General features: G+C 36.8%; 1 protein-coding gene and 1 long non-coding RNA gene across 8 annotated transcripts in view; one reads left to right on the top strand and one right to left on the bottom strand.

Moving 5' to 3' along the window:
- Window positions 1-23886, top strand: part of LOC106504732 (uncharacterized) — an 832408-nt gene that overhangs the window by 186572 nt on the left and 621950 nt on the right. For all 7 annotated transcript variants that reach the window (XR_014813123.1, XR_014813125.1, XR_014813122.1 and 4 more), the window contains exon 3: window positions 22744-22883. This is a non-coding gene — a long non-coding RNA (uncharacterized LOC106504732). The remainder of the gene's footprint in view (window positions 1-22743; window positions 22884-23886) is intronic.
- Window positions 23002-23886, bottom strand: part of LOC102159443 (rho GTPase-activating protein 20) — a 28109-nt gene continuing 27224 nt past the window's right edge. The window contains exon 15 of the mRNA XM_084973084.1: window positions 23002-23599. Coding sequence (XP_084829210.1) covers window positions 23493-23599 — 107 coding nt within the window. The 3' untranslated portion in view covers window positions 23002-23492. The remainder of the gene's footprint in view (window positions 23600-23886) is intronic.

The following is a 23886-nucleotide window of genomic DNA, read 5'->3' as shown; positions in this document are numbered from 1 at the left end:
AGATAGGAACAGATAGAACTCTCATGTGCTGTGCTAGGAATGGAAATTGGTAAAATTGCTTTGAAAAAAATCTTAGCAAACTTTAATAAATTCCTAAATTGAAAAAATACATCCAAACCATAAAAGGTCCCAATATTGTTTTTAAGAACTTCTGATAATTCTCAAAATCATTACTCAGACCACCTCAATTTTTCCTGACATTTTTCTGAACTACTAGAAAAATACAAATATGAACAACACATACTTCTTGCCATAAAGGGATTCATGGATAATTTCAGGTGATAGCCCTAAAGTTACCAATAGCGATGATCATGAAAGTACTTCAGGTATTTACAAAACAATATTGTGAAAACAAATTAGACGTTAAGATTAATTCTCCTCAAAGAGGTATGGACAGAAAGTAGATAAAGAATACTTCCCAGAGTGGTGATATTTAGGTAGGCCCTTGCAGGATGAATATGAATTCTCTTTGCAAATCAGCTTGGGGGAGACATGGAGATAGAATTTTAAATAGCATCACTAACACTAAAGGTGCAGAGATAAGTTTATGTTGGAAGAGTATGGGTAGTAGTCGAAGAAACTGAGAAAGTATAGTGAGAAAAAATAACATATATATTATAAAAAGAAGAAAATTACTGTGACTTCTTAGTATATCAAATTGCTTAAAATATGTTGCTATGAGAAATGATACCTATTTCCAGACATGCATCATATCACTACTTTATGTTTGAATATCATAAGAAATTTCTATTTTAATTTAAAAGCCTTAGGCCATTTTAATAAGAAGATAATTCTGATGAGGGTAAGATAAAATCTGAAATGCTATGTGCATTTTTTAAAATGCCCCATTGTTTTGAAAAATTCGCTGAATAAGAGTGTTTCTCTTTACTTATATTTTTATCAGTAAACCTGTTGGCTGTTGAAACAAGTGTCATGTTTTTTTCTTTCTTTTTTAGGGCCGTACCTGTGGCATATGGAAATTCCCAGGATAGGGGTTGAATCGGAGTTGCAGCTGCTGGCCTACACCACAGCCACAGCAGTGCCAAATCTGAGCCACATCTGTGACTGACCTATAACACAGCTTGTAGCAATGACGAATCCTTAACCCACGGAGCAAGGCCAGGGATTGAACCCTCATGGATATTAGTTGGATTCTTAACCTACTAAGCCACAAAGGGAACTTCAGTTTCATGGAGAATTTTATAGAGAAAATACTTTTTAGTATCTTTATCATTCTGTATTTAATGTTTAGAACATACAAGAGCCTAATGCCTAATGTATTACTGACGAACTTATTATCTTTAATTTTTTAGTTTAAATAATAAACTGGTATTCTTTAGGTTATGTGCAACAGATATCCACTTGTGCTTGCTTAAGCTGAAAGAGGAAACTTACAGGGGGAATATTCAGATGTATTGATAAGGCGAGAAGATTTGAACAGTCAAGTCTCAAGAAGAGTAAAAACCAGGGTAACTCTACAAAGCTCAGAAGTAAGAGTTCTGTGCTTTCTTAGTTCCAGCAGGCTCTCAGGAATCCAATTGGCTGTTGTGTAAATCAGCAGTAGTCATCTTGGCAGGGCGTATAACAGAGAGCAACAGAATCTGTATATGTGGGTGAAAATATAAAATTTGGAAATGAGTCTTCCTCCAAATAGATATTCCAAAGAATTAAAAGATTTTTCTCTTTATGGGTGAATGAGTCTAAGGGTCTTTACATTCTTTTTTAAATCTCAGTGAACATATGCATCCTCTTTATTCTAGCACTTCACTATAAAGGAAAAGATATGCAAAAATAGAACAGGCTGAGTTGAACATTTTCTTTATATTTTGTTTGGGAAAATGTCTGCCAATGTTTGTCAGAGGCAGAAGTTTCCAGAGAGCCAGTTAGTGGCTATAAAAAGATTAAGAGAAGCATTGTATTAAATATTACCCTTGGCCAGTAGATCTAGCTGAAGAAGAAAGTGACAAAAGAGAGGGATATTCTAGACTCCAAAGGACATGGTGAAATGTCACTATTCATAGTTTGGAGAAATCAAAAAGTCCTTGTTTGAGTTTTAATGGCAGCCTTTCTATTTGGTTGTATTAACAGAGGGAAAGGGATTTAAGTCACAAGGTGAGTATGTGCCTAGGGCTTCCCTAGGCTGGCAGAGGGGGGAGGGGAGGGAGGGAGGGAGAAGTGTATCAGGTGTGTGGAGCTGGCTTGAAGGACTAGACCAGTTCAAGAAAAGTTAAAAGGATGATGTTACCTGAGGGCTCTGGCAGAGCCCAGAGGAGAGAACGTTGTGCTTCATAACACGGGTTAATAGTAGCTGATGATAACTGAGGGCTTAGTATGTGCCAGATACCTCACTTATCTTGCTTTATTTCACATAAAACATTCAAAATAATTTAATAAGATAGGCACTATTCTTTACTCTGGTTTACTGAAGTGGCCTCACAGAAAGCCCAAGCTTTTGAAACACATAAATTTATTCTAATACTCCCTATAAACAGATGTCAGCATAAAGAATTTAAGAAGAAAACCAGTCCCTTCATTGTTAAAAGTTTACCCTGAACTATATGAAGTGATGACAGTTTCTCAGGCAGCACTAGACCTTAGAGAAGCATTAACTCTGCGCCATATTAAAGATGTGTAAGTTTCACTAGGGCCATGAATTTGATTATTTTTAAATGGCTGGAAATTCAGCAAGTCTTCTTTGCCAAACCAATCGAAGCTTTTCTTGAAATTATAAGAAAGGGTGCCTCGCACTTTGGCAAGTGTATTTCTCATTTGTATGCCCATCTGAAACAGGGGATATAACTATATGTTCTCATTTCTATTTCTATGTATTAGAATCAGCAATGATATCAATTATTACTCTGAGCATGCTTGACAAAATTATTATAAAATTAGAGTTAGTGAATTATAGTATTTCTGTAATTTATATATTATAACTTAAAACATACACTTAATTATTTATTACAATTAACATTTAATGATAATAGGAGGCAATTAATACTTTGTAGAATTATTAATTCCCACATCATATGAGTTTTTTTTCCCTTTGGGCATTTTTTGTTTCTTGTATTCTGATTATTTGAATATCTCCCCTACTGTATTATAGGTACCATTAGCCAGGGATTATAATTCAGTTGTAGTCCTAGCATTTGTATCACAGTGACATTTCCCCCAGTTATGCAAAGAGTTAGTAGTCTTTCATTTTTGTATCTTAAGAACACCACTTTTACAGTAGTTTGGGGATAAGTAATTTCCATGTCTGAGTTTCTGTATCACAGCAGTGCCTTCTATTGTTTATTTCTATCCCAGGACCTATAAATTGCTTCATAGTAGGGTTTTCAATACTAGATTTTGTGAACCACAAATATGTTATCTGTACTGTTATCTAATTAATATTTTCTTTAAATAAATTTAGGACTTTTATCTAAAATTTACTTATGAAGGAACTATATAACTGTTGCAAATGGGGACCTAGAATATGGCGAGTGATTGTGGTTTTCCCATTTGCAATAGTTATGTAGTTTATTCATAAATAGGTTAAATATATTTATAGATATGATTATATATAATAACTATATAAATAAAAATGATACACTGAAAACAAAATGGTAGATTTATTTTTTAATTACCCTTAGCTGAAATAAGGAAAAAGAGTAGTAATTGTAAATATACACTGGCACTAATCTGAGACTTTATCTTTGATGTAATAAAATTAGTCAGAAGGAAGTTTTTAAAGGAGTAACTTTCTTATGATCTAATGCTGTGTTATTTAGTAGCACTTTTAAAAAAATATTCATAATCATGTTGTTTATAGCCATAGTTCACTTTGGGAAATATGCCTTATAACATGGCTCCCAAACAGAATGTGCATCAGACCTAAGTTCAAATCCTTCCTCCTTAATTGTTTGATTTTTGAAAAGTTACTTCATTCCTCTAAACCTTGATTTCTTACTGTAAAAGACGGATGATAATATTTACATTTCAAGATCATTTGGAGGATATGTGATGTAATATTCACAATGTGTCTAGTTTTGTACCCGGAATTTATTCTAAAAAACATCAACACCTCCTGTGTGCCAAGCATGCTCCTTTGGTGCTTCAGGATCTAAAAGAGCACATGACAGAGAAGAGCTCTGCTTTCATGGAACTTAATTCAAGTATGGGAAAGTCAACCATGAACAACTCAACAAAAGAGCAAGGTAATTTCAGGCAGTCCAATTAAAAGACAGTGAAGTAAGAGGCATGAAAGAAAGTGAATGCTAATTTCCTTCCTTGACTCTCACCTTTATATGGTTGGTATTTAATATGTGTAAGAAGATGAAGACTTGAGAATATATTTGTCAACTGCAGTAACAAAGGGATGAAAACAGAATGAGTAACAGTTCTAGTTTAGAACAGAATTAAATACATGAGCCAAATTTTAGGTTTCTGTACTACTCTAAGATCTGCTTTAAGTTACTTGTTATAGAACACACGATCTTCTTTGAGAAATAGAGAACATTTAATTGATCATGTCATATAAATTAAATGTATCCAGGGCTTTATCATCTACTTTTGTCATGATTTTTTTAAATCTCCAGAACTTATTTATTATTTGCCTCATGGATTTGAGTTCAAGAAAGTAAAAAAACATTTTATAGTATAATTTAAGTATATAAATATACTTTGGGGAAAATGTTAAGAATTTTTGTTTGAATTATCCATATTATATTTATCCATAGATTAATTTCACTAGGTAATATAAGAGAAATAGTTTTGGGAGAAATTTCTAAAAATTTACAATGTAAAAAGAATGGACCGTCTTAAACTGAACTAAGTGAATCTTTTATAGACTATCCAGAAGTGAGAAGTTACTGTGAAATTCAACAATCGGGAAATTCCTTGAGTTAGCTCTGGGTCAGAGCCTAACAATGCTAGGATGAAAAACCAAAATAGAATAATTAGATTTTGTATGTAAAACACAGGATGGATTTATATAGATGAAGAGAAACAAATTCTGGTGTTCCATTTGTGGCTCAGTGGGTTAAGAATCTGACTGGTATACATGAGGATAAGGGTTTGATCCTTGGCCTCAGTCAGTGGGTTAAGGATCCAGCATTGCTGCAAGCAAGCTGTGGTGCAGGTCACAGATGCAGCTCGGCTCTGGTGTTGCTGTAGCTGTGGTTCAGGCTGGCAACTGTAGCTCTGATTTGACCCCTAATTCAGAAACTTCCATATGCCACAGGTGCAGCCCTAAAAAAAGGAAAAAAAAAAAAAAAAGAGGGAGAGAAACAAATTCTGATATTTCAGAGACCTGTTATTTGTCCTGGAAAAGATAAATTTGGGACATTGCAGATTAATTTTGGAGGGCCAGGGGAAAGACGTTTCTTTTCCAATTCCTTTATTACTTTTCTACTTCAGTCATTTGCAGTGGTTTTGAGTTCTTTTGCTCTCACTGGACTCTGTTAACATCTTTCCAGTGTCTAACTGGGTTAATTACTGGAATTAAGATTTTGAAGAATCAATTAGAAGAGTATCTAGTTGGAGACAGAATACCCAACTAGGAAATACTGAAAAGGCAGCTACTCTGCTCCCAGTGTCTTTCATTTCAGCCATTATTGAAGCCTGTTTTTCCTTCTCAGATAACAATAACTCTTTTGATCTCTGTAAAAGAAGCAAAGATCAAGCTGATCTCAGAATCCAGAAATGAATCTCTTACCCTGCTTCACTTCTTCAAAGATCCAGTAAAATTTGACTTGCAATTATGTTTTCAATGTAATTACCAGGCACAAAAGAAAATTGGCTCCTTTATTTTCATAACTGAAAAACACCATTTCTTCTTCCCTTTTTCAATGTTACATTTTAAATAAGTGATATTTCATGTAAATTTTATTTTTTCTCTCGCAACTCACAGTAAGAGACTTTCAAAGTAATGCCACAGTTATCTTTTTCTTTTTTTTTTTTAGAACCCCTATCTTTAAAACCAAGTAGTTCAGTGCTGTTTGTCTATAATTTACTTTAGAAATATAATGATTTTTATTTTTCAGAACAGTAATTACGAATGTTTAACAGACTAGATGATGTACTGGAAAAGATTCTGACCCCAGTATTTACTATTTGTCCTTTAGTAAGTGAAATCTGAATTCTGAATCTCCAGTTTCATAGCTATAGAACAACAATATTTTGTCCATGGTGTTATTTGAAAGGAGAATTAAATGTGGAAATGCCTATGTGCTGCTTTTTAAACATACATGGACTTTACAAATAAGTTTTATTGTTACCATGGCACTAGAAGAAAAACTCAAGCAGCATGCAAGGGCTCATAAAGCATGACAATGGTTGACTTTATTTTTTAGTGCTCATTCTCTGCAACTACTTGCATTCATTTGGACAGTGTCATTTTGGGAGCTTGAATTATGATGTTGAGTACCTCAGTTCTGCTCTGAATAAATCCATGGAGATGACTGCTGAGATTCCAAACATAGGGTGAAAGAGCAGTTCAGATCCACTCTTACCCACACTCTCTCAGGCTTGACCTATGCACCTTGCCAGTGGACTGCCTCAAAGAACTTCATGAAAATTTACTTATAGCAATAATGACACAAATAACATGCCATCTATAATAACACTAATTCAGCAACAAGTCTATATTAATATTTTGGGGTCAGTCTGCCTCCTGTAATCCATTTCTCTTTCCATTTTCTCTTCCACTAAACCTACTAGTCAGGAAAGCCTCTGACATGCAAGGCTGTCAGGAATTTGTGTTTGTAGGTGTATCATCCAGAAGCTCTCTGAAATCTACATTAGTTCAGGGATTTTAGATATTTAGCAAATTGGAGGCCCTTAAAATTAAGTTACTTTTATTTTGTGGAGTAAGATGGAACTGAGTAGAGCGGACTGAAGATAAGATTTCAGAAAACAGAGCCTCACAGGTAACAAGACACAGATGGTTAACTTTATATGTCAACTTGACTAAGTGCACAGTAGTTTGGGCAAACACCAGTCTGACCAAGTATGTCCTCCTTCAAAAAAGAAGGAATTTGGCCTCAAGACTCCCAGTGTAGAAACCCTGCCTGAGTTTCTCACCTGCCTGATCAGGTTGCAGAATTGGAATCAATACTGCAATCACAACTCTTATCTGAATTTTGAGGCTATCAGCTTGCCAGCCCTTATTGACTTACAAGCTAGTTTCTAATCATAAAGTGCTTCTGCATGCTCTCTCTGTCTGAAATAAACAAACAAATGAATAAACAATTTTCAGTACAACAGAATAAAGGGGGCAAAATAGACAACTGTCTAAGGTATAAATTCACTCACTACATAGTCTTTTCAGAATTTACCAATCTTTACTTCTTGCATCCGAACTAAGTATCTAATTTGCAATTCCACCTCAGTAAAATTGTGTTCAAGATGCCAAGTTTCTAAATAAAACTTGTGTTCTTTTCCTGCCAAATTCTAATCTTATCTCGAGAATAATGCCCTTTGATCTTAAATTATAGCTATTTTCAGATCTCCTTAAAATCCATCTGTGTGTTTTGGAAAGAAACATAAAACTTGCTATCTATAAAGACATAGTAGAGCTATAATTCATGTTCATTCTGAGAGGCCCAAGACATCATTTTTTAAGAAAATGAGAGAACACAGAAAGGAACTAACATTTAGGAGACTGGCATTGAAAAGATTAAGAGAAATGATCACTATGGATGTAGTCTGCATGTTTGCACACAAACCACACAAACCAGTCAGAAACAAACTGACCCAATTATTGGGCCATAACTGTGCCAGGCCCTTTGGGTCCAGAAGCCTGGAATCTAATGCGAGAGGCAAAGCTAAAACATACTGAGCATTTACATAAATATTTTCAGATTCATAAAAACCTTTGTTCAGATGCATTAAAAGAAAAAACAAAAAATTACACACAAAAAAGAGTATGTTGAGCTGCTCATTCAAGGCTGTAGGAGTGACCAGAGCAGGGCTCCACTGGTTTACCTCAGTTTCCCCCTGCTTTAGCCCAGCTCTTGGTGGCTCCAGGAGGTGCTGTGGAGGACCACCTGAAAACCTTTGAGAGTCAAGATTTCCTTCTTCCTTAATTTATAGAACCTATGGATTATATAAATGTGTTATTCGTTTAAACATTTGGATGGGGTCAGAAAATCACTCAGGGAAGAAAAAAAGGTATACACAGACAAGACTCAATTTCAGAATTTTTTTGTTTTTTTGTGTTTTGCTATTTCTTTGGGCTGCTTCCTCGGCATATGGAGGTTCCCAGGCTAGGGGTCTAATCGGAGCTGTAGCCGCCAGCCTACGCCAGAGCCACAGCAACGCGAGATCCGAGCCGCGTCTGCAACCTACACCACAGCTCACAGCAACTCCGGATCGTTAACCCACTGAGCAAGGGCAGGGACCGAACCCGCAACCTCATGGTTCCTAGTCAGATTCATTAACCACTGCGCCACGACGGGAACTCCCAGAACATTTTTAATTAAAAAAGAAAGTGTATGCCTTAAAGACTACATTTCACCAAAATTAAATGGAAATGATTACAAAGCTTTAGAAATTCAAAAGAGGAAATGACATTGTGACTGAACAAATCAAGATAGCCTTCCCTGGGAAGCTGACGCTTCATCTGGACAAGGGAAAAGGACAGGAAGAGAACCATCTTGGAGTGGTAATAGTGTGAGCACAAGTGCAAGAGCAGGAATGACTGAAATTGCTATTGGGAGACTGATCAGTGTGGAACGAAGAGCCTGGGTTATGAGTAGTTGAAATACTGATACTTTGGACAGATTGAGAAGCATTATTATGGGCAGTGCACCTGAAGTACTGAATTATTTTCATACGTCCAACATTTAGAACTTTCCCCAACACATATTGGGTATTTCAAATTAAGTGTAAAATGAGGAAGCTTTATTTGATACAAGAGGTAATGGGAGAACAATTTTTTTCTTTTTTTATTATAGTTGATTTACATTGTTCTTTCAGCTTCTGCTGTACAGCACAGTGACCCAGTCATACATACTTTCTTTCTCATATTATCTTTCATCATGTTCCATCACAAGTGACTGGCAGTAGTTCCTGTCCTATACAGCAGGACCTCATTGTCTATCCATTGTAAATGTAGCAGTTTGTATCTGTTAACCTCAAACTCCCAGTTCATCACACTCTCTCCCCCCTTAATCCCCCACTCTGCAACCACAAGTCTGCTCTTCATGTCTGTGAGTCTATTTCTGTTCTGTAGATAGTTTTATCCGTGCCATGTTTTAGATTCCACATGTAAGTGATATCATATGGTATCTGTCATTCTCTTTCTGACTTCACTTAATATGAGAATCTCTAGTGCCATCCATGTTGCTGCAAATGGCATTATCTTGTTCTTTTTATGGATGAGTAGTATTCCATTCTATATTTCTATTGCTTTTGGCGACTGACCTAAGAAAACATGTGTATGGTTGGTGTCAGAGAGTGTTTTACCTGTGTTCTCTTCAAGGAGTTTGATGGTATCTTGTCTTATGTTTAAGTCGTAAAGCCATTTTGGGTTTATTTTTGTGCATGGTGTGAGGGTGTGTTCTAGTTTCATTGATTTACATGTGACTGACCAGTTTTCCCAGCACCGCTTGCTGAAGAGACTGTCTTTTTTACATTTTATATTCTTGCCTCCTTTTTTGAAGATTAATTGACCATAAGTGTCAGGGTTTATTTCTGGGCTCTCTCTTCAGTTCCACTGGTTTTGTTCTGTCTGTTCTTGTACCAGCACCACACTATCTTGATGACTGTAGCTTTGTAATATTGTCTGAAGTATGGGAGAGTTATACCTCCTGCTTAGTTATTTTCCCTCAGGGTTGCTTTGGCAATTCTGGGTCTTTTGTGGTTCCATATGAATTTTTGGATTGTTTGTTCTAGTTATGTGAAAAATATCATGGGTAGTTTGATACAGGTCACATTAAATCTGTAGATTGCTTTGGGCAGTATGGCCATTTTAATGGTATTAATTCTTCTAATCCAGGAGCATAGGATATCTTTCCATTTCTTTGAATCCTCTTTAATTTCCTTGATTAGTCTTTTATATATTTTTCATCTTCTTGGTTAGGTTTATTCCTAGGTATTTAATTTTTGAGGTGCAACTTTAAAAGGTATGTTATTTTAAAACTACTTTTCAAATATTTCATCATTAGTGTACAGAAATGCAACCAATTTCTGAATGTTAATCTTGTATCCTGCTACTTTGCTGAATTTGTTGATCAGTTTGAATAGTTTTTGTCTGGAGTCCTTAGGGTTTTCTCTATATAGTATCATGTCATCTGCATAGAGTGACAACTTTCCTTTTCTCTTCCAATTTGGATACACTTTATCTCTTTTGTTTATCTGATTGCTGTGGCTAGGACTTCCAATACTGTGTTGAATAAAAGTGGTGAGAGGGGGCATCCTTGTCTTCTTCCAGATTTTAGTGGGAAGGCTTTCAGCTTTTCTCCACTGAGTATTATATTTGATGTGGGTTTGTTGTAAATGGCTTTTATTATGTTGATATGTTCCTTCTATACCCACTTTGTTAAGAGTTTTTATAATAAATGGATGTTGTATTTTGTCAAAGGCTTTTTTAGCATCTATTGAGATAGTCATGTGGTTTTTGACTTCTCTTTTGTTAATGTGGTGTATGACACTGATTTGTATATGTTGAACCATCCTTGTGAATTTGGGATGAAATACACTTTGTCATGTTGTATGATCTTTTTTATATGTTGTCGGATTCAGTTGGCTAAAATTTTGTTGATTTTATTTGCATCTATATTCAAAGATAGGGGCCTATAAGTTTCTTTTTTGCAGTATCTTTGGTTTTGGCATTAGAATGATGGTGGTTTCATAGAATGTCTTTGGGAGTGCTCCTTCTTCAGTCTTTAGGAAAAGTTTAAGAAGGATGGGTATAAGTTCTTCTTTGTATGTTAGAAAGAATTAGCTTGTGAAGCCATTTGGTCCAGGACTTTTGTTCATAGGGAGTGTTTTTATTGCATATTCAATTTCATTTCTAGTGATGGGTCTGTTTAAATGATCAATTTCTTCTTGAGTCAGTTTGGTGGACTCCATTTCTTTTATGTTGTCAAACTTGTTGACATACAATTGTTCATAGTGTTCTCTTATGGTTTTTTGTATTTCTGCAGTGTCATTGAGATTTCTCCTTTTTCATTTCTTTTTTTGCTTATTTGGGTTCTTTCTTTCTTTTTCTTGGTTGAGTCTGGCCAGAGGTTTGTCAATTTTGTTTACTCTTTATTTCATTTTATTTTATTTATGTATTTACTTATGTATTTATTTATTTATTTGGTCTTTTGTCTTTTTAAGGCCACAATGATGGCATATGAAAGTTCCCAGGCTAGGGGTCTAATCAGAGCTGTTGCTGTGGGCCTACGCCAGAGCCACAGCAACGCCACATCCAAGCCGCGTCTGCCACATACATCACAGCTCACAGCAACACCAGATCTTTAACCCACGGAGAGAAGCCAGGGATTGAACCAGCAGTGTCAGGGTTCTTAGTTGGATTCGTTTCTGCTGCTCCAGGATGGAAACTCCTCTATTTTATTGTATTTATTTTTTATTTATTTATTTTTTGCTTTTTAGGGCTGCACCCATGGCATATGTAAGTTCCCAGGCTAGGGGTCAAATCAGAGCTGCCAGTTACCAGCCACAGCCACAGCAATGTGGGATCTGAGCTGTGTCTATGACTTATGCCACATCTCATGGCAACGCCAGATCCCCGACCTACTCCTACTTTCCTGTCATTCTCATAAAATATAATTTTCCATCCCTTCTCTTTCAGTTTATATGTGTCCTTTGCCCTAAGGTGAGTCTCTTGTAGGCAGCATATTGTAGGCTCTTGTTTTTTTAATCCAGTCTGCCACTCTATGTCTTTTGATTGGAGCCTGCCACTCTATGTCTTTAGATTGGAGGATTCAGTCCATTGACATTTAAGGTAATTATTGATAAATAGGTATTTATTGCCATTTTAAACCTTGTTTTCTAGTTGATTCTTTGTTTCTCCTTTGTTACTTTCTTTAGGGGGGGGCATTGAATGATGTCCTTTTATGCTTGTTTCCTTTTCTTTTTAGTTCTTGTGAATGTATTTTTGGTTTTGATTTGTTGTTGCCCTACTTTTCAAGTATATTAACCTCTTCCTATATCTGCTTGCTTTAGCCTGATAGTCATATAGGCTCAAACACATTCTAAAAAAAAAAAGAATCTAGATTTTCTTACTTTCCTTCCCCACATTTTATGATTTTGATGTCCTTTTTTACATCTTCATGTTTATCCTTTTGCTGTTCCTTGTGTTTATCATCGCTTTTACAAATACCTTTTTTTCCTTTTAGATCTGTATACTGGCTTATTTAAGTGATTGCTCCATCCTATATCTTCTTACTTCTTTCCTATTTAGGAAACCTTTCAGTATTTCTTTTAGAATGGGTTTAGTATGGCTGTAATCTTTTAGTTTTTTTTTTTTTTTTTTTTTTTTTGGAGAACTTCTTTATTTCTCCTTCTATCTTAAATGATAATCTTGTTGGATAGAGTATTCTAGGTTGTAAATTTTTCCCTTTTAGAACTTTGAATATATCTTGCCACTCTCTTGTGGCTTGTAGCATTTCTGTAGAGACATCAGCTTATAGCCTTATAGAGGTTCCCTTACAATTAACTCTTTTTTTTTCCCTCTTGCTGCTTTTAGAATCCTCTACTTATCTTTAACTTTCACCATTTTTATTATATTATGTCTTGGTGTGGGCTTGTTTGGGTTCAACTTCTTTGGGGCCTTCTGTACTTCCTGTATCTTGATATCTCTTTCCTTCAGATTTGGACAGTTTTCAGCCATAATTTCTTCATATATATTTTCAACCACCTTTATCTTCTCCTTCTGGAATTTCTATTATGTGTAGATTGACCCACTTTATATCATCCCATAGATCTCTTCTATTGCTTTCATATTCTTTCATTTGGTTTTCTGTCATTGTCCTGATAGGGCGATTTCCCTTATTCTATCTTCCAAGTCACTTATTTGTTTTTCTGCATTGTTTATTCTGCCCTTCAATGCCTTTAACTCAGCTTGTGACTCTGCAAATCAGTTTTCTAATTTTTTCTTGGCTCCTCCTTATATTTTCTAATTCCTTTCTAAAGTAATCTGCATTACTGTTCATATCTGCTCTTAATTCCTTCATATCTTCTCTTATTTCCTTCATAATTTTCACTGTCTCCTTTTTGAACTCAGTATCTGTAAGGCTGCAGAGGTCTCTTCCATTGTTTGCTCCATCAGAGGAATTCTCCTGTTCTTTTAACTGGGAATGGTTCCTGAGCATCTTCATTTTGCTTACATATTTTTTTATTCTGTAAGCTTAAGGTAGACAACTACTATAGTCTTGAAGGGCTATGTTTATGTGAGAGTGCTCCTGCATAGTTTGTGAGGGCTCACTATTTTTTTTATGTGTGGGGCTGCTTTTGGTTTGGATGTTTGCTGTTTCTTTCCTCAGTGTGTGCAGGCTGTTATCCCCTTGATAGGGGATGTTGCAGTGTAAGGCCTGCTCTTGCTCCAGGAAGATGGAGGCAGTGGGCAGGGGTAGTAGTCAGTGCCTGGTTGCTAGGCTCTTGACAGTGATAAGGACCTATGGGGAAGTGGCACAGGCTACTCCTAGTTGCAGGGTTCTGGAAAGTGGCAGTGACCCTCAAAGAGGTGTGGGTAGCACCCAGAGCCTTTGGCAGTGGCAATGGCAGGGTGTGTGCATTCCCAGGGGAATGAGGGCAACAGGTGGCTCTTGGTTGCAGTGGCCTTCTCTGTGGTGACCCCAGAGGTGACTGTGGCTGTAGATGGTGCCTCTTCAATGACCCTAGTGGTGGCAGGGACACACACCTCTAGAGTCTTTGATCCCTGCAGTGGTTTGTCCCCATCACCCATAGCCCATGCAAGAGGTACTCCACTACCTAAGAGCCTGCGCATGTCCAGAGAAAGGTATTCTTACGCTGGCCCCTCCTCCTCTTGCCCTCCCAAATAATGGCACCTTGCTCCTTGTGTGCTCCCAAGCCCTCTCCCGTTCACCCTAGACTGTGGTATTATGCTCCCAAGCCTTTGGTGCACCGCTCCCTAGCCCCTTGGACTCTTTCCACACAGCCAACTTAGTCCTTTTCCCAGAACTGACCTCGGAAGCCTGTGCCTCATTGCCCAGCCCTTGCCTGAGTGTCTCAGACTGTGTTGTCTGAAGGCAGTGGTACTGATGGTCTGGGCAGATCTCTTTCTGCTTTGCCCTCCTCAATCCAGCTGCTGCATTTTTCTCTGAGGCTTTGAGGTTCTGCCTCCAGGACCATAGCTTCCCAGGGTGTGGGTTCCTTTTCCTTTTTCACAGCACCCTCTCAGGAGTGCTGGTCCCATACTGTACAGCTCCCTTTTAAGAATGCTAGTTCCATCCTGAGTCCACTTTTTTTTCCCTCTTCTCTTTTTCCTCTTCTTTCCCCCCCCCCCTTTTCTGCTCCCCAGTTATGTGGAGGGTTTCTTCCCCTTTTTTTAGGTTTAAGATCTTCTGCCAGCATTCAGTAGATGTTCTGTGCCAATCATTCTACAGGTGCATGATTTTTTTTTAATGTGTTTTTGGGAAAAGGTGAGCACCACGTCTTATTCCCCTGCTGTCTTGATCCCACCCCTCCAGAACAATATTATTTTTCAATTAGAAAAGTACCCCGTGCTATTTTCACCTATAGGCTGCATATATAAACTGTGTATTATTAATTCAATTACATTTTAAAAGTAATAAGCCAATATTGATTCCAGTTATTGGGGTCACAGTCTTATAAAAGCACACATTACCAAAACCCCAAAACTTTGCAGTTATGGTGTTAAATCGACTAAAGTTAACCAAGTATAGAACCATGTTTTCCACTATCACAAGTTACTTTATTTTTCTATCATTTACATAGTACATTATAGTTTTAACGGTATTTGGAATTTATTTTAATTAGGTATGGAAGATACGCAGACTTGGAATTGAGTGTGAAGCAAGAACTCTCATGGGTACTAGAAATGCAAGGCTGCATGGAGAAGCATCAGAGTTGGTTGGGAGGCAGAGGGGTTGAGGGAAATCATGGGCAAGCGCCTTTGGTGTGGTTTCCATGGTCAGACACAGGTGAAGCAGTGTGATCAGGTTTAGGATTGGCCAATTTAAACATTCAATTTCCAAAGTCTCTGGGCTTGATTTTCTAGTACCCAGCCTTTGGAGTGATTGGGACAAGGAGACAAGGGCTTTTAGTGTAAAAGCCCAATAAAGAAGGTGATTAGGGATATGGGCTCTGGATTTGTGGTTTACATTTGAAAGGCACATGCAAGGGAGAGTTTTTATTATCTGTAAGAATTGTCTATCCCTGGGAGGGGCAGTTCTTTCGAAGTAGCAAAGTCTCAGATGTCAAAGTATCAATACAAAAAATAAAACAGGGTTAATACAATCATATAGTTATGCTAGTGTGCAATCTAGGAGCTAAGACTACCTAGGAAGTAGCTCAGATCTACTGACTAGAGACTAGAAAACCCCTGACATAAAAATCTTTCTTTAGGCTATTAGCTTCAGGGGGCTAACTAGAGGTAGCTGAAAAACATTAAATGAGAACAGCAAGGTCAGAAAAAGAGCTTTAAAAAAATCTATACAAGGTGAGCCATCAAACTAAAATAAAACATATGAGAGAGATGAATAGTTTAAAAAAATCGGCCAGGAGATGAATTCATTCCAGGTAAAAATTTTGAAAAATTGAGCTATCTTAAAATGACTTTAAGTCTGTTTAAAATCCTGTCTTAGTCTGCTCAGGCTGCCATAGTATAATACTGTAGACTAGGTGGCTTAAACAATAGAAATTTATTTTCTCACAGTTCTAAAGGTTGGGAAGTCCCTCTTCCTAGCTTGCAGAGGGCTACCTTCTCACTTTGTTCTCACATGGGGGAGGGGGAAAGATCTAGAGAGATCTAATTATCTCTTCCTCTTTTATAGGAATACCAGTTCTAATATATCAGATTACCATCCTTCTGACTTCATTTAATCTTAATCATGTTCTTAAAGTCTCTGTCTCCAATACAATCACATGGAGGATTAGGGCTTCAACATATAAAATTGGGGAGGAGACAAAATTCATTTTTCAAAGCAATATGCCTCTAAATTCCCCAAACTCATATCTTTATCGTGTACAAAATATATTCATTCCATCCCAACAGATCCTAAAGTCAATTCATGAGCATCACCTCTAAGGCTAAAGTCCAAATGCTAATCTAAATATTATCTAAATCAGAAATGGATGAGACTTAAGGTACAATTCATCCTGAAACAGAATTCCTCTCCAGCTGTAAACCTGTGAAACCAGACAATTTATGTGCTTGTGAAATAGAATGGTGGGAGAGACATAGATGTTCTCATTCCAAAAGGAAGAAATAGGAATAAAAGGATGGAGCAACAAGTCTCAAGCAAGACCAAAACATATCAAGGCAAATTTCATTAGATCTTAAGGCTCGTGAAGAATCCGCTTTGGCTCCATGTCCTACCTTCTGGACCCACTAGGGTGGCAGTTCTTTGGCTCTGCCAGGTGGAGGGTCTCATCCCCAAAGCTTCAGTTAGAGGCTGTATGGCCTGTTGAAACCAAGGTGATAGTCCTACCCTTTAAAGCTAAAGAGGCAGCCCTGATGATCTCTCATTCTTCCCTTTTATTAAAGAATAGTGTGCATTTGCAGCCAAACAGCTCTATGGTCCTAGCCTGTAGAATCTAAGAAGTTTGACGGTCTTCTCCCATTTCATCCTATCTCAGTCTCCTTAACTGGCATTGTTTCTTATAATATAATCGCATCTCTGTTGCTAATTTTGTTGAGGTGGCTCAATAAATTTGCAGTTTGAATTCCTGCAAATCTTCTTTTTAAATGGTTGTTCAGCCATACCTTCTGTGTTTTCTTCAGAACAAGCTTTCTCATTTTTTGTAAAATGAGTAGACAGAATTTTCTAAGTCATCAATTTCTTTTTTCCTTTTTGCTTTACAATTCCTGCCTTGATTCATCTCTCTGTTCTTGCAGTTTACTAGAAGCAGTCAGGAAGTATTATGCTGATCCTTTAATACTTTGCTGAGCAATCTTCTCAGCTAAATACCCATTTTTTTAAAAAAAATTATTTTTTAATTGAAGTGGAGTTGATATACAATGTTATGTAAGCCACAGGTGTACAATATAGTGAATCACAATTTTTAAAGGTTGTATTTCATTTATAGTTATTATAAAATGTTGACTACATTCCCTGTGCTAGACAATATATCATTGTAGCATATTTTGTACCTAATAGTTTGTACCTCTTAATCCCCTACCCCTATTGTGCCACTCTCTGTTTCTTCTCCCCTCTTTTAACCATTAGTTTATTCTCTGTGAGTCTGCTTCTTTTTTGTTTGATTCCCTAGTTTGTTGTATTTTTTATATGTATCCACATATAAGTGATATACAGTATTTGTCTTTCTCTGTCTGACTTATTTCATTTACCAGAATGCCTTCCAAGTTCATCCATGTTGCTACAAATGGCCAAACTTCTTTCTTTTTATATGGTTGAATAGTATTCCATTGTGTGCATATATGTATACATGCATTTTCTTTATTCATTCATCTGTTGATGGACACTTAGATTGCTTCCATGTCTTGGCAATTGTAAATAACGCCGTTATGAATATTGGAGTGCATCTATCTTTACAAATTAGTGTTTTTTGGGTTTTTTTGGATATATACCCAGGAGTGGGATTGCTAGCTCATACATTCTATTTTTAATTTTTTGAGATACTTTCATACTCTTTTCCACAGTGGATGATTGGATGCATAGAGCGAGAAGTTAGAAGTTTTTAATAAAGAGAAAATATAAAGAACAACCAAACAGAAATGAAGAGTAACTGAAATGAAAAATACACTAGAAGGAATCGGCAGTAAACTGAATGATTCACAGGAATGGATCCGTGAGCTAGAAGATAGAGTAGCTGAAAATCACTGCCACTGAACTAAATACTCATTTTTATTGCTCGTAAGCTCTATCTTCCATAAAATACTAGAACATCAGCTCAGCCAAGTTCTTTGTTCTTCATAACATGGTTATTTTTTCTTCTAGTTTCCAATAACACGTTCTTCATTTCCATCTGAGACTTCACTGGGATGATCCTTAACATCCATATTTCACTAACATTCTGTTCATGATTATTCATGTATTCTGAAATAAGATACAGATGTCTCTCAAGCTCTCCTCTTTTCTTTCTGAACCCTTACTAGAATCACCTCTGATATCTATAATTTTACCAATATTGCCTTCATGGCAATCTAGGCTTTTCATAGGATGCATCTCAAAAACTCCTCCAGCCTGTACTCCCTACAAGTGCAAAGCCTCTTGCACATTTTTATGTATTTGTTAAACAGCATCCTACTTGGTCCCAAAATCAAAGAGGAAAAGGAAGGAATGATCTCTGTTGAAAAAAATATAAGATCGTATGAATAGGAAAAGTACCAAATTAGTAATCCTAGAAAATACAGCAGCATTTGGAGTTCCCATTGTGGCTCAGCAGAAATGAATCCGACTAGCATCCATGAGGACATAGCTTTGATCCCTTGCCTCACTCAGTGGGTGAAGGATCCGGCATTGCCATGAGCTGTGGTATAGGTCGCAGATGTGGCTCAGATTTCAAGTTGCTGTGGCTGTGGCATAGGTCAGCAGTTACAGTTCCAATTAGACCCCAAGCCTGGGAACCTCCATATGCCACAAGTGCAGTTCCAAAAAGGCAGAAAGACCAAAAAAAAAAAAAAGAAAAAGAAAAGAAAAGAAATTTGTGTTTGCTAATATAGACTTAAAATGTAAAACACCAAAAAAAAAGAGAAAACCCCTACAAAAACTCAGAACTAGAAAATAAAATTGACAAACTCATAACCGTAATGGCATCTCTTAGAAACTATTTATTTGGATAATATATAGAGAGGATTTCAGTAACACATAGAACATGATTGTAAATGGATAAATATCTCTGTACCCAAAAGAGAATCTGAGAATACACATCCTTCTAAAGCATGCGAGCAGCATTTTAAATGTTTATAAAATTTACTGTATACTTTCATTCATAAAGAGTTAAAGTCATTCAAAATATAGTATCCAATCATGATGCAGTTAAATTAGAAATTGACTATTACAAATAGTGATGAAAGTCCTACAGATTGGAAAACCTGAAAAAGAAAAAAGCCTAAACAATGTGGTTGCCAAGGGGAAGGGGGAGGGAGTGGGATGGACTGGGAATCTGGTAGATGCAAACTATTGTCTTTTTCCATTTTAGGAAACTATAACTCTCCGTTGACAATTTTGTTTTCTAGTAGTTTCTTTTACATGACAAAGGAATGATTTCATTCTTTGTCAAGATTAAGCCAACCAAATGAATACTGACTTTAGGCCCAACGCCAAAAAGAAATCAATTTCTTTGTAGCACCAACTGTGCTGTGGACATGTAAAGCGTAAAAATGTAAAATAAGAGTCATCAGTCACTATAGATCTTTAGAGCTCTTACTGGCTATTTGGTTAGTATGGTAGGAATTACAGAGAAATATGAAAGGCATTGCCCAATGCTTATATACACCTCCCAAATTCTTACAAGTTGCTTTTGTGGGATAAAAAATTGTGTGTGTGTGTGTGTGTGTGTGCGCGCGCATATTCCATTCTATATATCATAGTAATTAATCACCATTAAGAGAATTAGTTTTCTCATAAAGTAGCCTTATGAATAGCTTTCTTTCTGGAATAAAATAAGATTTTCATCCTCAGTATCTTTGATTTACTTTTCTTAGTTACATTACTACGTGCAAATTATTAGTTACACAAACCAACAGTGGTAAAGACCAATATCAGAAAGCCTAGTTGCCTTTTGTTTATTCTAGGTTAGACATATGGGTCCTTTCTTTTTTAAAACTTTTATTTATTTATTTATTTATTTGCTTTAAGGGCCATACCCACGGCATATGGAGGTTCCCAGGCTAGGGGTATAATCGGAGCTGCAACTGCTGGCCTACACCACAGCCATAGCAACGCAAGATCCAAGCCACATCTGTGACTTACACCCAGCTCATGGCAACACTGGATCCTTAACCCACTGAGGAAGGCCAGGGATCGAACCTGCAACCTCATGGTTTCTGGTCGTATTTGTTTCTGCTGCACCATAATGGGAACTCCATATGGGTCTTTTTATAGTTTATCAGTTCCTAGGATCTTTTCTAAAGATTAATAAATTGACTTTCTCAATGATATATTATACTTGAGTATCCTGAGGGAAAAACTAACATTTATTAAACATTTCCCCATGAAAAGAATTTCCTCTATGATTTACAGTTGACAAATTAGTTGTATTTCAACTTTTCTTTACCTCCTGTTATTTGTATTTCTCTTAGAAATTTGAGGAACTTTTGTGTATCTTTCTTGGCTCAAAAACTCACATGTGCGTTACCCAGTCATATTTTTCCCCTTTTATAATGGATTTTTTGCTATTTAAAAGAAATTTCATACAAGCATTTAACTATTCCCTAATATATTATACCAATATCTCATTTTTTGCATGCTGAATAAAGGTACTTAATATATCCCAGAACTTGTGAAAAGTCTGTGAAGTCATATATCTAAAAACTTTAGTCAAATTGGATGCCTTATTGTTACATGCTGAAATTCCATTTGTGCTGTGTTTGCCTCTTTACTTTAAAAATTTGTAGTCATAACCAATCTGTGGAAAATCTCTACACTCCTAGAAAAGTGCACATTTTCATTCATTTTTTTAGCAAACATTTAGCTAGCCATTAAAAGTAATAGGAATCTAACACAAGATATAATCACTTACCATAAGAATTTGGATTTGTTGAATGATGTGTAAACATACCAGCATAATTCCGGATGGTGTAGAGCAGCATGTGAACCAGTTCTCAGGGTCAAGTGCTCATGCATTATAAAAGAACAATTAGGTGGAGCCAGAATGGAGTGGTCAGGGATGATTTTATGAAATTTCTGGGAGAATAGAACCCAAACAGCTACCTAGTTTCTGGATATATAGAGAACAAAGGGAGTTGAAAATTATACCTAGGAACACCAGTGTATCTTGTTCAGAAAACAGTGAAGTGTCTGACCTAGCTAAAGAAAAGGGTTAATACTGGGAAATAGTGAAGAGGAAACTGATTACTTGAGCAAGTTGCATTGTAAATGATCTTCAATAAAAGGACATTTCTCTGGGAAGGAAGAAAAACCCTGAAGATCCAATTGAAAATCATTTGAAGGTTTTTGAGCAAGTGAGTGAAATAGTAAAATCTATGACTTCAGAAGATTAATTTAGAGCAAGGTTTGTTAATACATGCTCCTAGGATCATTCATTAATAGGGTTCCTCCAAAATGATCTCCCAGGTCAAATAAATTTGGAAAGTACTGGGTTTCTTTAATGTGGGTCTTTCTCTAAGATATTGATATGCTAATGAGAATTTTGATTTCCAGAAGGAAACTATAGCATTTCCCAAATGTGTTTGACCATGGAACTCTTTCTAGGAAAAGAATGCCTTGGATCAAGTATTCCCTATGTGTTGATACCAATCTCAGTCTCCAGACTGATATTTGAAAGATATGTCTGTTCTATATATATATTTTTTTTTGGTCTTTCTGCCTTTCCCAGGGCTGCTCCTGCAGCACATGGAGGTTCCCAGGCTAGGGGTCCAGTTGGAGCTGTAGCTGCCGGCCTACGGCAGAGCCACAGCAATGCGGGGTCCTAGCCGCGTCTGCTACCTACACCACAGCTCGCGGCAACGCCAGATCCTTAACCCACTGAGAAAGTCCAGGGATCGAACCCGCAATCTCATGGTTCCTAGTTGGATTTGTTAACTACTGTGCCATGACGGGAACTCATGTTCTGTATTTTTTAATAACTCATTTGATTTCTGGTTTAATTCTCTGTTCCCAGGTTGGAAAAATATTCAAGATTTCTCCATTTTTTCCATGTGTGTGTCTTATGTCCTGGAGTCTTTTAGTGCCAAGGAGTTAGGAGATCGTGGAATAGTAGGATGACACTTAACTGATCCTCTGTGTCATCTGTGTATGCTGAGATGTCCTGATTGCTATCTGGTCTGTACAGCTGTTGCTAACTCCAGTGGCTCTCTTTATGCCTTCCACACCATTCTCATATTTATGGGAATTTACCTTATCTGTTCCATGTTGAGGTATAAGAAATTCTATATGAATGCACAATGCCCCATCTTTCTTAGACATGTTGTTTAGCGGCTCTGTAAGGTCTTCCTGATTCTTCTTGGTTTCTATTCAAGAAATGGGACACACGTCCCACATACCTAAGGGTTTAGGGCTTTTCCATGAGATTTCCACCTAAATCTTTACTCGGTGTCATGACATGTTTTTGTTTCTTAGGAAACTAAATTTTTAAAACTCATGAGCAACTAAGAGCTATCTTTTCCACATATTCTTCTATGACTTCTCTTCTCTGAGGAAACGCTCTGGCTCTCTCTTAAGACATCTTAACATGGGGAGAAGGATAGAGGCAAGAAATACCTGATGAAAAAAAAATCATTATTTCCAAGATGTTTCCTGCCACACTTCCTAACATCCTCTGTGCAATACCAGTCTAAAGAATAGAGGGTTAAAAGTGATGAATAAGAGGATGTGTGTAGTAGTATTGCTGTCTTGAGTTTTATCATGTGTGGTAGATTACAGTAATAGCTCTCAGTAAATAATTATCTCATTGTCTTTGTAGTCCTTTGTGGAGTTGTCTCCTGCATTGACTCTTGAAAGGCTTCTCTCATTGGGAACTCTTCCTTGACCATATGAAGAAGGCTGGGCTAGCTTGTTGAAGACATGGGGATCAACTCAGACTCAGCACCAGTGGACAGACACGTAAGTTAGCTCCAATTGAGCAGCTGACTGCAAGTGCATAAGTGCATCTTAGTTGAGACCCGTACTGCCCAGATGAGCCTCCACCAAAGTGTTAGTATGGACCATGAGAAAAATAAAATGGTTGTCTAACCCATTTTTATTGATTAATATTAAAAATACAATACAGAAAAATATGGTAGGAATGGAAGATTGAAGAGATTTCATAGGAAGATTTTCTCAAATTTGGATACATGGGATCAAGGAAAGGAAAAACTCAAGTGGGTTGAGCTGGAAGGTCTTATTTTTCATCCAGTGATTGAAAGTGGAAGGTCTTATTTTTCATCCAGTGATTGAAAGTGGTTTTTTTAGTTTAAGGTGCCTCATGTTCTTCTGCCAGGAAATTCACTTATTTCTGGATAGGATCTGAGGATTTAATCCAAACTCAACAAAATCATGTAAATGTTTTAGAAAAAGAGTTTTTGGTGAGATATTATGGGGAATAAAGAAAAAGGAAAAGTCAAGTATGATTATGGAGATTCTAATCTTAAGACTTAGAAAATTGTAGACATAGCTAAATCAATAAAAAGGAAGGATCAAAATGTGATTGTGGAAATCCTCATCCTCAGTGACTTAGCCAGTTATAGATATGTAGCTGGGTGGCCCCATGCTAGGTGGAGGCTTGGCATCATTCTGCAGTTGTGTCACTGGCTTGGGTTCAGGAGGTGGTTTTGCTGTCACTGATGAAGTGAAAAAATAAAGTTGTCTTAGTATAAGCATATTTTCAAATAGTAGGCACATCTGAAATGGGTTTTCCTAAAGATTTCCTTAAAGCAGTGAGGTAAATGCCATAAAATCTAGAAATATCAAAGATATGAAGGGACTCATTATATATGTCCTCAGGTTCTGAATCTAAACTCCGCATTATAAAATGGACTGCCACTAGTTAGCTGTGATTAGCTAGGCTCAAATAATACCAGCTGTGGTTTCAGGGGAACTTCTACTAGCCCTATTAATTGCTTTTTTT

The sequence above is a fragment of the Sus scrofa genome, chromosome 8 (assembly GCF_054392235.1).
Source record: "Sus scrofa isolate SSC_HxYL_T2T_F1_AM1 chromosome 8, Sscrofa_HxYL_maternal_Yorkshire_Landrace_v2.0, whole genome shotgun sequence".
Lineage (NCBI taxonomy): Eukaryota > Metazoa > Chordata > Mammalia > Artiodactyla > Suidae > Sus > Sus scrofa.
Note: the sequence above shows the minus strand (reverse complement) of the source record. Positions and strands in the feature narration are given on the sequence as shown.